We start from the raw sequence: 14,943 nt of genomic DNA, 5'->3' as shown, positions 1-14,943 counted from the left end.
CATCCATATTTGCATCATATCAAGTTCAGGTGACAGGTCATCAGGACATATCATCAGAGGTCATGCAAAGGTCACGACGCGCACGTACGCGCGCGTCAAAATTTTAAATTTCCACAAATCGACCGTGGTCAAGTTTGGGTACGTTTCTGGTCATTTTGAGCATGTCAAGAATTTGCGCGCGCACAGGTATGCGTGCGCGTTCTTGCACCTACCATCGTTATGCATCTTCGAGTCATCATTTCTTTCATGTCTTTCCATTGTCCATTATCTTCTGATTAATTTGATACCTCATTCAGCCTCTTACGACCAATAATACGGGAATGCGCGTCCATTCAAATTTGCATTACGCGCGCGTAAATGGGCTAAAATATGCCTATATAAAATTCACTGTAGCTCTTCAGGGAGTCCGTTGACCCCAATTTTTCTTTTCATATTCGAATAGAGTATGAAAAGGAGATATGATTTCATGCCACATTTGACTCTTAATTACATCGTGACGTCATCAAAATGGCGTCGGAACTAAGAACAAGTGTTTTCTGTTTCATGATGTCACCACAGTCATTTAAATTGATTTTAATTCCGTAAATCTTGGTCTGTTCTCGCCAAATTTTCAATATGTTTTAGCTTAGAATGTATCCTTTAGACAATATCTCCACTGTTTCATTTTAAAGCTTGTACTATTCTCAAAACTAGAATTTGTAGAGTTTTGTCATCATGCCAATTTGGAATTGCAAGAATTTACATTCAATGTCAAGTTGACAATATGTTTCCTATTTTGCTCTCTGTGCTTGTCGAACACACTGTGGCCGACTGGATAACACACCTGACTGGTATACCAGGGTTCGGTGGTTCAAACCTCGCTGGACCCCCTTTTTTTTTTTTTTTTTTTTTTTTTGGTCCTTTTTAGGTGGTCTGTCATTAAGATGACAGATCACCTATTATATTCGTCAGAATTTACTTTATTTATTTTTATTGCCAAATTTTGTTCCCACTTTATCTCAAAATCGGGCTTGTCAAATTTCTTGATTTTCATGTCATGTATGGAAATTATTATGGAATCGTGAAACGAAACTTTTCAAGGTTATCAAATCATGATGACGTCATCTAGGCGCCATTTTGTAAAATTATATGATTGATCATATCATCGCAACTAATCATAAAAAATCATCCATATTTGCATCATATCAAGTTCAGGTGACAGGTCATCAGGACATGTCATCAGAGGTCATGCAAAGGTCACGACGCGCACGTACGCGCGCGTCAAAATTCAAAAATTCCCCAAATCAACCGTGGTCAAGTTTGGGTACGTTTCGGGTCATTTTGAGCATGTCAAGAATTTGCGCGCGCACAGGTATGCGTGCGCGTTCTTGCACCTACCATCGGTATGCATCTTCGAGTCATCATTTATTTCATGTCTGTCCATTGTCCATTAGCTTCTGATTAATTTGATACCTCATTCAGCCTCTTACGACCAATAATACGGGAATGCGCGTCCATTCAAATTTGCATTACTCGCGCGTAAATGGGCAAAAATATGCCTATATAAAATTCACTGTAGCTCTTCAGGGAGTCCGTTGACCCCAAATTTTTTCTCACTCTTTGATATAATCAATATCTCATTTGAAGATTTCATAATTACGTTAATATTAAGTTATCAGTGAAAATTACATATTTTCGCAACATACGTCAACGTACTTGACTGTATCTTCTTTATTACTGGTCAGTTTTCTCTCAAATTTTGATATCATGTAGTGAAGATAATTCTCTACAAATAACGTGTGAATAATTTTGACTTTTGACCACAGCATCAATGTGTTATGATGTGTTTAATTTTTGGCAAATTTTTTCTGGACGTAATTTTTGCGAAATTCTTTGGAGAAATGTTTTATTAACCAATTGTACAGTCTTCCTGAAAATTTCAAGCCCACTTGCCTTGCATTTTTTTATGTAGGACAATTTTTGTAATTTTGCCGGAACTTTTTAAGGGGCAATTTTAACATTGTAAAACATCATTTATGTATTTTTTAGTAAACGCTGCAATATTTAAACGCTATTGGGTTGAAAATTTTCATTCCGGACATTTTGCGGAAATTCCTGGATTTTTTTCCGTTTGTTCATTTTTACTTAATATAACATATAACAAATTTTCAGGTACCTTCTGTGAAATGAAAAAATTGTGCAATTTAGTTAATTACACATGTTCCCGAAATTTTGCGGGAAAATTGCCAGTATTTGAATCTTTTACCTGACTTTTTTCAGTAAAAATCATCAAGAAATAATTTTCAAGTAAATGTCAAAGTCATACACAATTAAATGGATATTGAAAATTTTTGACGGAAAATATTATTTGAAATGTTTAAAAATTTTCAGAAATTTGGCAAACATTTACAAAAAAATCTGGTTCTTTTATCAAATACATCACTGATGAGTTTTGATGTGAATGCTGTGAAATTATAGCATTATGAAACTTCTCATTAAAATCTATTGAAATGTAGCAGAAAATTTGAACAAAAATATTTAAGATATTTTAGCTTTTAAAAAGTATCACCTATGAATTTTCAAGTATTCTGTGAAATTAATACCCACTGACATTGTGAAATGTCAGTGGGTGAAATTTAAAAAAAAATGCTCAAAGTAAAAAGAAATTTTAACAAGATTTTGCATAAAAAACATCAAACTGTCGATTAAAAATTAGCTGCTGTGAAAATTAAGGCGCCTTTCATTGCGCAATTTTGGAAAGCCAATTTCGGTAAAATCGTCTGAGATTTTTGGAGAGTTTTTAAGCCGGCATTTTACGTGCTCTTAACTTTATTTCGTATTTAACATATTGCATTATCACCACCATCATTATAATCATCACGATTGTCATCACTACATTTATAATCACATTTAGCAATGGTCAAAATTTATTCCTTTGATGTCTATGATCAAGATTATCAATCATATCTGAATGATTCATTCCCGGGATTCATTTTATACAACATTAGCCGACAATGAATGAAAAATCATGACAGACCACCTAATTCGTCCGCATGACGAATTAAAATCTAGTTATTATTATTATTATTATTATAACAGTTAAGTGACCATTTGGCTGATAATATAAAAATGGGTTCTAATATGTCATGTCAATTAAATGAACAGGGTGTTAGATGGGTGGGGGTATTTCAAGTTAGAGGGGGAAAAAGAACATTAGTGGGTTTTCGCCCAGCGTCGTACGACGCTATCTACGACGTAGAACGATCTCTTTGTTCGTGCGTCCGTCGCGCTCAACTCTCGCTTGTAAGCAGTTTCGCAAATCGCTGAACGCGGCCGGATCGACCGGCTGGCATGGTTGGCATGTAATGTTGACACGCCAACATGTGCATTGTATATGTTCCTACTATGTGCACACAACTGGCAGTGCCATGTGTCTTGCAGTCGCGTCGTCGACCGAGCCATGCAACGGCTTTTCAATCATATTTCAATAATCATACTCGTTTAAACTTCTACTGTAACATTTTGAAATTATACTTAGCTTGATTTTAGTATAATTGAAATGGTACTCACCGAAAAACTCGCATTCGAGTCCATGTTTTGAAGCTTTCAGCTATCAGTGTAGTCAGAGTAGAGTACAACATGTGCATGCACGCGATGGGCGAATGTGTTTACATCGATCGGCTCAGCTTGCTCGCTCTACAAGCGATCTGATTGGCTGTTGACGGCTGTTGACAAATCCTACGTTCTAATGCGGACGCCCGCTAATTTGCGGAAGAACCGTCCGTGATTTGAGCTCAAGAACGCTCGGGCCTCTGTTTCCATGAAAGTTGGCGATTTTTGCACACGTACGTTCTACGTCGTACGACGCTGGGCGAAAACCCACTATTACTGATCTTCAGCAACCGTCGGAGCCAATTTTTTCGGTTTCAGGTCTTGAATTTTTTCCCTTAGGTACCTTGAGAATTCCTTCATTTCTTTGTGTTTTTCTGCAGGTTGAAGGGGCTGCTTCCCCAGATGATATTCGAAGAAATCTAAAATATAGGATTCATAGAAACAAACAAACAAAAAATAAGAAATACAAATAAATAAAATTCAGAGATGCAAAAAAGAAGATATTATAAAAGGAAGCACACCATAAAAATTTTTAATTTTCATTGAAAAGTACATTTACATTATATTACTATTTGAGCTACAAGCCTACAAGCATGTAATTAAGAAATGGCAATTTGAAGTGGATGAAGGTACGCTATGACATACATGCTACATTACTGATAGACAATTACAAAAGTTGCTTTTGCTACGTGTACAAGAAGTACAGGCGATATAAGCTCTTAATCATATGTACCAAAACCTAAACTGTAATTTGAAAAATTTGTCTAGGCATTCCTGTTGTAAGTATCGAGATAAAATAATGCATTGTACGTGTATATTACTATAAGACTACCTTTCAGAGCCTTGACCTTTGCAGGTTCTAGAGCTGGAAGAGGCTGCCTTTCCTTGAACCGATTGCTTGCCTTTCCAGTGACTGATCGATTCCTCAAAGTCTCTGTCCCCCATATGGCGACGGCCATGTTCTTGACGACTAAAGAATTGCGAGTCTCACTAGCAATTGTATCGAACTTTTCCTTCGGGATTTTTATTCCTTCCCCCAAGGAAACCTGAAAGGGGGATATATGTATTAAAATAGATTATGCATGTCAATTTACATTGCACATCTTAATATACATGTATTAAAGGGGTACTCCAGACTAAAAAAAAACCCTCTCATGAATATCCGTAAGAAATTGGATGATAATTTCATATCCCAACTTTCTTTTAATCCTTATATATTATGTTAATACGAAATCAGAATTATCCTAAGATGTGAACATTCCTTGTAGCAGAATAGATATTCTAATACATTGTACTTATTTCATATTCTTTTTTAATTCTTGAGGGACAAACATTAAATTCATGTTCATTTAATTTCATATGATGAAATAAAAAGTTATTAGTGGAGATAAGACATTATAATCAGCCTTTGCATTGAATATTCATGAGGACGTATTCAAAACTGCTTAATGAATTAAATAAAAACATTAACATGTACCACTTTGTTATGATTTTCATACAATTTTCAGTCTTTTGTTTCCCCGACTTTACTATCATCCATGGAAATTATTATTTTCAATCAAGAATACTTGGTAAAACATTGCCAAGTAATTGCTGAGGGAATTTCCATTATCAGGTCAGCCTAGGTTGTGTAGTCATGCAGAGCATTTATTTGTAACCTGGAAAACATGCAAGGTGACAATCTTAACAATAATTCATAAATAAAAAAGGGGGTCCAAATCACAGAAGCAATTTATAATATCAACATGAGCTGATTAGTTTGATTTGTCAAATGGTTATGAGGTTATCAGACAGCATAGTTGGATCTAGTAGACAAATTTAAATATTATTAATCTAAATTGTTCAGATAAAAAAAATAATCATAAGATAGTAGTGAGGGTAAATCAAAAAAATCTCAATATTATTTTCAAATTATAATTTTGAACCCCCCCCCCAATATAATCGATTATGATGTGAAGAATTCAGAGAGTAAGCTTATTGGCCTACCTGTCCGTCTTGAGCCATATATTTGACTTCTGAATCTTTCCTAGCTGGATCATCTGCAGCTGAAATGCCTGGGGTCTGGCCCGTCTGGGAAGTTCTTCCAGTCGTAGCTGTGCTTATTCCAGTCACTGATATTAACAAAATAAGAACAAACAAAAATCAATTGAAGAGAAAAACTATAGTGACCCGAAATAAAAGAACCAAAACAAAATCGATTGAAGATAAAGCTAAGACTAGTGACCCGAATTGACTGGACATGGAGCTTAGACACTGAAAAATCTTAATTTGAAACATTTGTTTTCTCCAATAATATGACCAATTATGTATCTTCAGCACTCATGAAGGGTCTATGAATATGTTTTTTTTAATGAGCATTGAAATTTTATAGCATTTTTCCTGCTTTAATTATGGCCTGCATTGTGGACAATATTAATATAATATGAACATGAGTATAGTTACCTGTATTAAACTTGTCCAAGACCTCAACTTGGAGCCTCCTGTTTAATTCAGATAGACGGGCCACCTCTTCCTCGAGGGATTCGTTTTTTTCAGTCAGTTTTTTTAGTTTTGAAGACTGAATCTTACAGTTTGCACAGGAAGAATTGGAAGGGATGACAGGAGTGGTGGTCGTTGTGTTCGTCTTTTTTACTACAGCCGTTTTTGTAGTCTTACTTGTACTCATACTTGAGGCAAATGACGAGGAGTTGCTCCTCTCGTTAATCTTTTTAGCCATGATATTTTTCAAGGCAGCATCTTTACTTTTCTTTGCTGTGATAGTCTTTTCTTTCTGTATGCAAAGAAAATGAATAAAAGTATAGACCCTCATAAATATCACTGTATTCAGGTATAGAACTTTTTAGTAACTTCCCTCAATTCAAATACTTTCCCACTCTTAAAATTACTTCTTTTCAGCAGTAATAAGAGATATCCTTTGAGGTTTCAGAATAGAGCCTCAGGAAATTATTTTCCTTTGTAAACTCTTGTAGGAGTTTTAAGCCTTCAAGTTAATCCTATCAAAAGGAGCAGCAACAACAATACTCTGCTAATAGCATATTTTGTGTCCGGATTATCTTCTCCTGGTTGAGGTCAACATCCAAAGCAAGCACAAACTTAAGACCTTTCTCTATTCAAAATCACTGCCTTTCTGTGTTGATCCCTATCTTCTTCAAGTAAGACATCCTCTAAATATATATATATAATTCTATGTGTATATTTTCCAATTTATTAAGAATAGCATGACGTTTACTTGAACAGCATGAATAAAAATATTAATTTTATGTACATCCCTAATCCTTCATGGCTTAACAGATGTAATTAAATTATATAACATGAATATCAATTTCAAGTTGAACAAAATTTATGAAACAAGTAAACTGAACGATAAATTAATTATACTGATGCATGATGTATGCTGCAGCAATTGAAAACAGATAAAGGAAAGAGACAAAACATATATATAACTTTACATTAAGATGTTGTTCTTCCTCCAGCTTCCTCTTCTGTTGAGATGGACCTGGACAGTCATCATCCTCTGACTCTGTCATAGATTCGATACTAGAATCGATTACTTTTGGAATTTTAAGTCTAGGCCCATTTGCGATCCTTTCAGTCAACTCTTCTTCAGTTTCTGAAATGAATTTATGATGTCATTCTAGAATTTAAAATGCCACATTATAGTTGACCTAGTAAAACAAATCAAATTTTAGTCCAATATAGGGGACTAGTCTTGTAACTTGTTAATCATAATTTAACTCTTTAACGTACATGTATAACCCTCTCCTCAAGAAAAATTAAGTAGGTCTAGATCTAGTGCAAAATAATTGTTTTAATGGATTTGGTATAAAAGCGACAAATATTAAACGAGCTAGCAATATTACATTAAATAAATTGCAAATTATTAGACAGCAACTTCAGAGTATCAACGACACTAACATTATCATGAAAAAACAGTGATTGTAGTCAATGTAGTTAGCTAGCTTATAACTCACTATATCAATCTATATCCCGATCTATATTGATATTTTTTCAATATTTTATTTTCAGTTCAATAAGCCATCTCAACTTTCTCAAGTAGTCTCATTTGAATTTTTAAACTTTAACAGTTGGATCGGACATTATAAATTTAGCTCACCTCCGAGCAGCAGTATTTGTGCTTTGTAGTAGCGTGGTCTGTTTTCATCGTCGTCGATTTCCATTTTTTCGTCATCACCACTGCCAGTGTCATTTTCCTTCTTTTTACTCCATAAAACCCAGTAGCAACGGGAGGGCTCATGAGTTGCTTGGTCAAACTTGCTAATGTCCTTCACGTTAACAATCGCCGTCTTTTGGTCATCCCGATAACGAACGTAGGCAAAGTTGAATGTAACCATCTTGGCAAGGATCACGATATTTTTGACAAATGCAAATATAGTTAAAGTTTAGCGAAACTTTAGCGGTCGCGTATAGATGATAAGTAAAGGCAAAAGAAAAACAAAATCACTGCAAAAGTTACCAACTCTAATAGAGTATAGACCAACTCTGAACACGATCGATATGGCGTTTAACACTTTGAGTGAAACCAACTGAAAAGTGAATGGGTGAGATTCGATTGTGCATGATTGGTTCAGGGTTACATAACAAAGCCGGCCGCCGAACGGTTGGAAAATTATACATGTACACCCGTCCGTTGCTGCGCTTGCAAAAAAGCCCGCGCTAGCTTATTTAGTAGCTCCATGCTGCATCAGCAAAATATGCATCAGCAGATGGATGCGGTACACATGACGGTGGATTGAATCGAGGTATTGCCGGTTTGGTATAATTGAGATTCATTTTATGATTTAATATAATGTAAATAAAACAAATAAATTGACTTTTTAGGAAAAAAATATTGTGGCTATATTTTTTATATCAATAATTATACATTTGTAGAAAAGTGTAGGCCTAAACGTGAGGGGAGCCGTGTGAAACATTGTCTATGCCAGAAATTATTTCGCGCGCGAAAAAAAGGTACAGAGCATAGTTATATAATGCATGATACAGAGCTAAGCTAGCGCGCCGCACGTGCTCTCCCTACAAACAATCCAGAGGGGGGAGAGAGAGAGAGAGGAGACAGGTGTACTGATTGATAACATTCGCCTTTCGGTATTAATATTGTCGTTAGCATATCTTCCGCACTGGTCAGCCTATCCCGGAATGGAATGTAAACAATCTAAGAAGAGGTTCAAGTTATACCTCGAACCAAATAGCACTGCTGCTGTTCCAACCATGACTTTGTGGAGAAAGAAAAGAGCTAACAAATCAACCCCTTCCGACCTCACTTGCGGCAGCAGCCAACATGCAAACTCTGAGGATGAAGAAGTCTCCGTGGAGCAGCAAGAGCGCCTTAGGTCTCCCGCTAGAAATGGCGAATTTACTTCCACTTCCAGTGAAGAGTTGATTAACATGGACAACCGTATATCGGGCAGGAGCAAAACGAGACATGTGAGGAGGAAAAGATCAAGACCAAGGACGATTATTTGTACTTCAAGTTCAGAATCGGTAAGTAAAGTCTTTCTCCCACGTTAAACCCTAAATATTAGTCTATGTAGACTCTAGTAGTAGATCTACAGGCACATTATTTTAGCCATATAGTTTTTTCCTAAGACGTATTCGGTATGATGGGGGGGGGGGGGGGTCGGGTGTCCGGACACTTTATATTTTTGAAGCCTTCTTGTTTGTTGATTACCCTAAAAATATTAATTTGATAGCTGTAATCATCTTCTATTTTGTTCTCTATAATATTTCCTACAATTTGTACTAAAAATTGATGAAACTTCGACTGTAAATTTTTTCAAATGACTTCCTAAAAATTGATCGTCCGGACACACAACAATTGGGTATACTATAATGCAAATCTTTAGAATTTAATGACTTTACTATTCAATTTTTATCAAATTTTCAGCACTTTGCTCTGTGAATTGTACTATATTTATTGAGAAATAAATATCTCCAGTCTAGCTGGACCATCCCTTTCGTGTTTGGTTTAACACATTTTTCTCAAACCTTCAATATATATATATTTTATTTTTCTTATATTTTTACCACAAACTTTTCTTCAGGGTGAACTTCCCCTTTAGGCCTAGCCTAATAGGAAAAACTTTAATATTAACAAAATGAATTCTGATGTAGATTTGAATGAAATTTGTATGAGCATCAATTGAAAACTAAATTATTATCCTTTAATAATTTTTTCCTTAGTTTTATTTGTTACCTAGGATGCTATTATGGCCAGTGGTTCAGCCACTTGGGTGTGTGTGTGTGTGCACATGCCCCCTCCCTCCACTCTCTATTTAGTCTATGTCCTATTTCAAATGAAATATTTTTGGTTAATAATGCAGATGCATCTTTGTCTTCTTGTTACTTTTGTACAGGATGACTGCCAAAACACAGAAGCGTCTGTTGCCGATTCTGATTTGTTGTCTTCTATGGCAGAAATGATTGCTTCTGACGTTGACTATCCAGGTTTGTGAAATAAAACTTCATAATTCATAATTCTCAAAGAAGGGAAACCATGTAGGCCTGCATTGATGTTTTCCAGACATCCGACATGACCAAGGAGGAGCTTCAATTTTTCTAAGCCACTCCTAAATTTGCCTGATTTTGGGGCCAATTTTCCCCCATTTATTTGCAGAAGCCTTCTTTGTATTTATGATTTATCCCCACAACGAATAAATTTGTCGTACTCCTACAGAAGGCCATTCTAGATTTCCAGGAAAGAAAGTGGCACATTGTTTTGCAATTTACATTTGTTTTTTTATTTCAAGCATTAAATCTTATTTTATTGGTGAAGTTACATGTTTGCATAGTAAAAAATAAACAATAATTTCATTATGATTGGACCCCATTCAGTGTTACAGTTTCCTTCATTTTCCCTTTTGTAATAGAGACAAGGATTGAAAGCTGATTGCATATTTATTCAAATCCAAGATGAAAATGAAAATGGATGTGTACATGTATTTCAATATCAGTGTCATCTAGCAAGACCAGCATTAATGAAATATTTCTATGAATATGTTCATGTTAAATCTTTTTCAATTTCAGATGTTTGTGGAGAAGATAAAAGTGTGATAAGCACTCTAAATGGAGAGAACAGACATGATAACTTAGTTGCTATAGATGACATACAAGATGAAGGTGATGCTGGTGATTTGAATGGCTCTGTAACTTCCATTTCACAAGATATTGACCATCAAGATGTATTCAGTGACTTTCTAGATGATAGAAATTTTGACGTTGAGGATACAGTTGACGACATTTATCCTGATAGATCAGCATCTCTTAATAACAGTGATGATGAAACTGACATTGAGGAATGGTGGGATGCAGAAGAGGAAGTTGATATGGGAATTAATCAAGGTAGCAGTGACGAGAACAGCGATAGTAACAATAATGATGAATCCATCATGATTGATGATACTTTGAATGACTCTCTGTTTGAAGGGTCAAAAGTTTCAAAGGCAGAAGCATTGATACTTATATTGTCGTTTGTTATGAAACATTGCCTGTCGGCGTTGGCAGTAGGTGATCTACTGGAACTAATGAACATTCTCATAGGCAAGCATGTATTCAAATCAGTCAAGTCTATAATGAAACTTATTTTTTGTAACAATGTAATACAACTCCGTTTCCACTTTTATTGTTTATACTGCTATGCATTTGTGCGCTCATATTCAGGTGTATCAGATGATAATTTATCATGTCCACACTGTAACAAGGCCTGTATCGTGTCTGACCTTAGTAAAGGAAACTTTTTTGTGACAGCAAATCTATGCTCCCAAGTAAAATCCCTCTTTCAGCGAAGAGATATAAATCCACATTTATTTTATCGTGATAGTAGATCTAAGATGAAAAGGGACAATACCGAAGATATCTACGATGGGAGTGTTTTTAAAACTATGATGGAAGATGGGCAACCCCTCAGCAATAAACATAATTTCTCATATTGTTTTAACTCAGATGGGTTGCCAGTATTCAAATCCTCTAAGTTCTCAATATGGCCAATATTCATTATGATAAATGAATTACCACCACGATTGAGATTCAAAAACTTAATCCTTGCTGGTGTTTGGTTTGGAGATGTGGAACCAAAAATGGAAATATTTCTTCAGGAGTTTGCAGCCGAAGCCAACAAGCTAGCAGAAGAAGGAATCTTTTGGATGAATGAAGGATCACGTATCCACAGTAAACTTTTTGGGCTGTGTTGTTGCGCTGATGCACCAGCAAGAGCTGCAATGCAAAACACTATGAAATTTAATGGGTATTTTGGATGTGGTCTTTGCTATCACCCTGGTAAAATTGTTGACAGAGTAATTAAGTACCCATTTGATGTCTGTGATTACAATGATAGAACAGATAGCGAAGTACTTGAAGATATGACAAGGGCAATTAATGAAGGAAGAACAATAAGGGGTATCAAAGGCCCAAGTGCTTTGATAAATCTGTCCAATTTTCCAATTTGTTGGGGCTTCCCTCCGGATTTCATGCACTGTTTGTTGTTGGGTGTTGTAAGACAACTCTCAGAATTATGGTTTGCATCACCAGCTAGCAGCCCATTTTACATAGGCTCACCAAGGATGGTCTCTCTTATAGACAAAAGATTGAAGTCTATTCAACCACCAAGTAATGTTGCAAGAGCTCCAAGACCGATTTCTGTACGAAAATATTGGAAAGCTTCTGAATGGTACTCCTGGTTGCTTTTCTATGGTGTGATTTGTTTAAATGGAATCCTACCAGAAGAATTCTTACAGCATTTCATTGTTCTTGTAAAGGCTTCCTTCCTTCTTCTACAAAAGTCCATATCATTGGCAGACATAAAGCAAAGTGATGTACTTTTATTTTCATTCGTATGTCGCTTTCAATTGCTTTATGGGACAAACGCAATGACATTTAATGTACACCAATTAACTCACCTTGCCAAGAGTGTTTATTCCTGGGGTCCATTGTGGACCCATTCTTGTTTTCCATTTGAGTCGGCTAACTGGAAAATAAAACGTCAATTGCAGGGGAGTAAAGGATTCATAATGCAGGTAATGAGAAAATTTCTGACATTGCAGACTTTGCCCTTATTCATTGATCATCATTTTATTTCACCCCGGGTCAAAATTTTCACATCAAAAATGCTAAACCTAAAAAGTAACTTAAATGATTTACATGTACATGTAGATCATATCCAGCTTGTAGGCTCTGGTCGTTCTGTGCAGTGTTCGGATCCAGAAAGGGAGGCGCTTGCTGACATTGGTCATTTCCTCGATGAAAATCAGTCAGTTGTTTCATTTACCAGGCTTAAAATGAATGGCTTCCTCTTTTGTACATCTGAATACAGGACAGAGACTATGAAAAGAAATAACAGACTAGTCACATTTTCAGAGGGCAGGGTTGGTAAATTGGTAAAGATTTTGTCATCAAATGATCAATGTTTTATGATAGTGAAGTTGCTTATTTTAGAAGACGAACCACCATTTTTTGATCGTAAATCTGAATCTGAACTTGGTCATGTGAAAATCTGTACTAACTATGCCGAATCATTAACTGCTTTTCAGGCAAAAGATGCTGTTGGTAATTGTATATCAATGAATGCTGATGGGATACATTACATTGCTGAGTTTCCTAATTATGTAGCCCTTAACTGATCGATTGAATTGGGCACTTTGATAGTCATATTTTTGTCATGCCAATTAAATGTTTCTCTGCCTCACGTGTGTACATTAATGCTAAAGCTGCTAAACCTGTCTGAAATTGGATTTTTAAGAGAAAGATAACTTGTGTTATATTTTCAATTTGTATTTCTTTCAAAATAAAAGCAAGAATTGAGGCTACATGTTATAATACTTAATATTGTCCTTTGAATGTTAAAATTATCTGATACACCTGAATCTAGAATTGATCTCGATGTTTGGTTGCTTAATTACATTAGGTCAAGTAGCAACGGGATTCTTCTTTTACATGTTTTACACCTTGATGAACAATGGAACTGAAATAGGCAATTAAGGTGTGCTTTGTGTCAATGTGATAGCGTCTGGTGCGCTTGTCTGCGGACATTATTTGAGCATCCAACTGAAGTATCGAGCAGGTGAAACCTTGTTTAGTTATCAGTCTTGGTACTCTTGCAACATTATTTGTGGTTGAATAGATTTCAATCTTTTCTCTTTAAGAAAAACTATCCTTAGTGAGCCTATGTAAAACGAGATACTAACTGGTGATATAAACCATAATCATTTAAGAAATAAAATTAGATAACCATAACTGTTTTTCCACGCCTAATATGTAAGACTTGGCATGTATGAGAGTATGAGACCTATAGGAAACTTACAAGAGCTATAGAAATCAATAGGAAAATGTGATATTTCTGGACGTATATAAATCTATAGGACCAAGAGGAAAACTATAGGGTTTGTAGAATATAGATACCCATAAAGATTGACCAAGTCCCTTAGAAATCCATTAGAATCCTATAGGAATGAGACCAATAGGAACCATTTAAGATCCATCAGAAACCTATAAGACCTTTAAGAAACCTATAGGACCTATAGAAATCAATAGGGAAATTTGATATTTGCGAACCTATATAAATCTATAGGACCAATAGAAAATCTATAGGGTTTGTAGAATATAGATACCCATAAAGATTGACCGAGTCCCTTAGAAATCCATTAGAATCCTATAGGAATGAGACCAATAGGAACCATTTAAGATCCATCAGAAACCTATAAGACCTTTAAGAAACCTATAGGACCTACAGAAATCAATAGGAAAATTTGATATTTGCGGACCTTTATAAATCTATAGGACCAATAGAAATTCTATAGGGTTTGTAGAATATAGATACCCATAAAGATTGACCGAGTCCCTTAGAAATCCATTAGAATCCTATAGGAATGAGACCAATAGGAACCATTTAAGATCCATCAGAAACCTATAAGACCTTTAAGAAACCTAGAGGACCTATAGAAATCAATAGGGAAATTTGATATTTGCGAACCTATATAAATCTATAGGACCAATAGAAAATCTATAGGGTTTGTAGAATATAGATACCCATAAAGATTGACCGAGTCCCTTAGAAATCCATTAGAATCCTATAGGGATGAGACCAATAGGAACCATTTAAGATCCATCAGAAACCTATAAGACCTTTAAGAAACCTATAGGACCTACAGAAATCAATAGGAAATTTTTATATTTGCGGACCTTTATAAATCTATAGGACCAATAGAAAATCTATAGGAATTGAACAATTCATTAGATACCAATAGAGTTGACCGAGTCCCATAGGAATCCATTAGAAACCTACAGGAATGGGACCAATGGGTTCTTATAGGTTTCTATGGGTTTTATATGTTTTCCGAGCATCAG

At 35.5% G+C, this 14,943-nt stretch overlaps 1 protein-coding gene and 1 long non-coding RNA gene across 2 annotated transcripts; one reads left to right on the top strand and one right to left on the bottom strand.

The window, feature by feature from the left end:
- Positions 1-895: 895 nt before the first annotated feature.
- LOC129283846 (BEN domain-containing protein 5-like) lies at positions 896-7,195 on the bottom strand. The gene is made up of 5 exons (XM_064108812.1): positions 7,041-7,195; positions 6,034-6,361; positions 5,578-5,702; positions 4,424-4,637; positions 896-4,010 (listed from the first exon to the last, which is right to left on the bottom strand). The coding sequence occupies exons 1-5, from the start codon at positions 7,116-7,118 to the stop codon at positions 3,865-3,867; spliced, it is 891 nt and encodes a 296-aa protein (XP_063964882.1). The 5' UTR covers positions 7,119-7,195; the 3' UTR covers positions 896-3,864.
- A 1,444-nt stretch (positions 7,196-8,639) lies between these two features.
- LOC129283847 (uncharacterized) lies at positions 8,640-13,831 on the top strand. Its single transcript, XR_010295535.1, has 3 exons — positions 8,640-9,090; positions 9,963-10,053; positions 10,633-13,831. It is a non-coding gene; the product is annotated as an uncharacterized LOC129283847 (long non-coding RNA).
- The last annotated feature ends 1,112 nt before the right edge of the window (positions 13,832-14,943 follow it).

This window comes from Lytechinus pictus, chromosome 13 (genome assembly GCF_037042905.1).
Source record: "Lytechinus pictus isolate F3 Inbred chromosome 13, Lp3.0, whole genome shotgun sequence".
NCBI classification, from domain to species: domain Eukaryota; kingdom Metazoa; phylum Echinodermata; class Echinoidea; order Temnopleuroida; family Toxopneustidae; genus Lytechinus; species Lytechinus pictus.
The sequence above is the reverse complement of the archived record's forward strand: the minus strand, read 5'-3'. Positions and strand labels throughout refer to the sequence as shown.

Coding starts and splice junctions, on each gene's coding strand:
- LOC129283846 (XM_064108812.1), bottom strand. CDS start 7,118: ATGACAGAGTCAGAGGATGATGACTGTCCAGGTCCATCTCAACAGAAG. Junction 5,703..6,033: donor CTTGGACAAGTTTAATACAG/GTAACTATACTC, acceptor TGTTAATATCAG/TGACTGGAATAAGCACAGCT. Junction 4,638..5,577: donor ATATGGCTCAAGACGGACAG/GTAGGCCAATAA, acceptor TCCCCCTTTCAG/GTTTCCTTGGGGGAAGGAAT.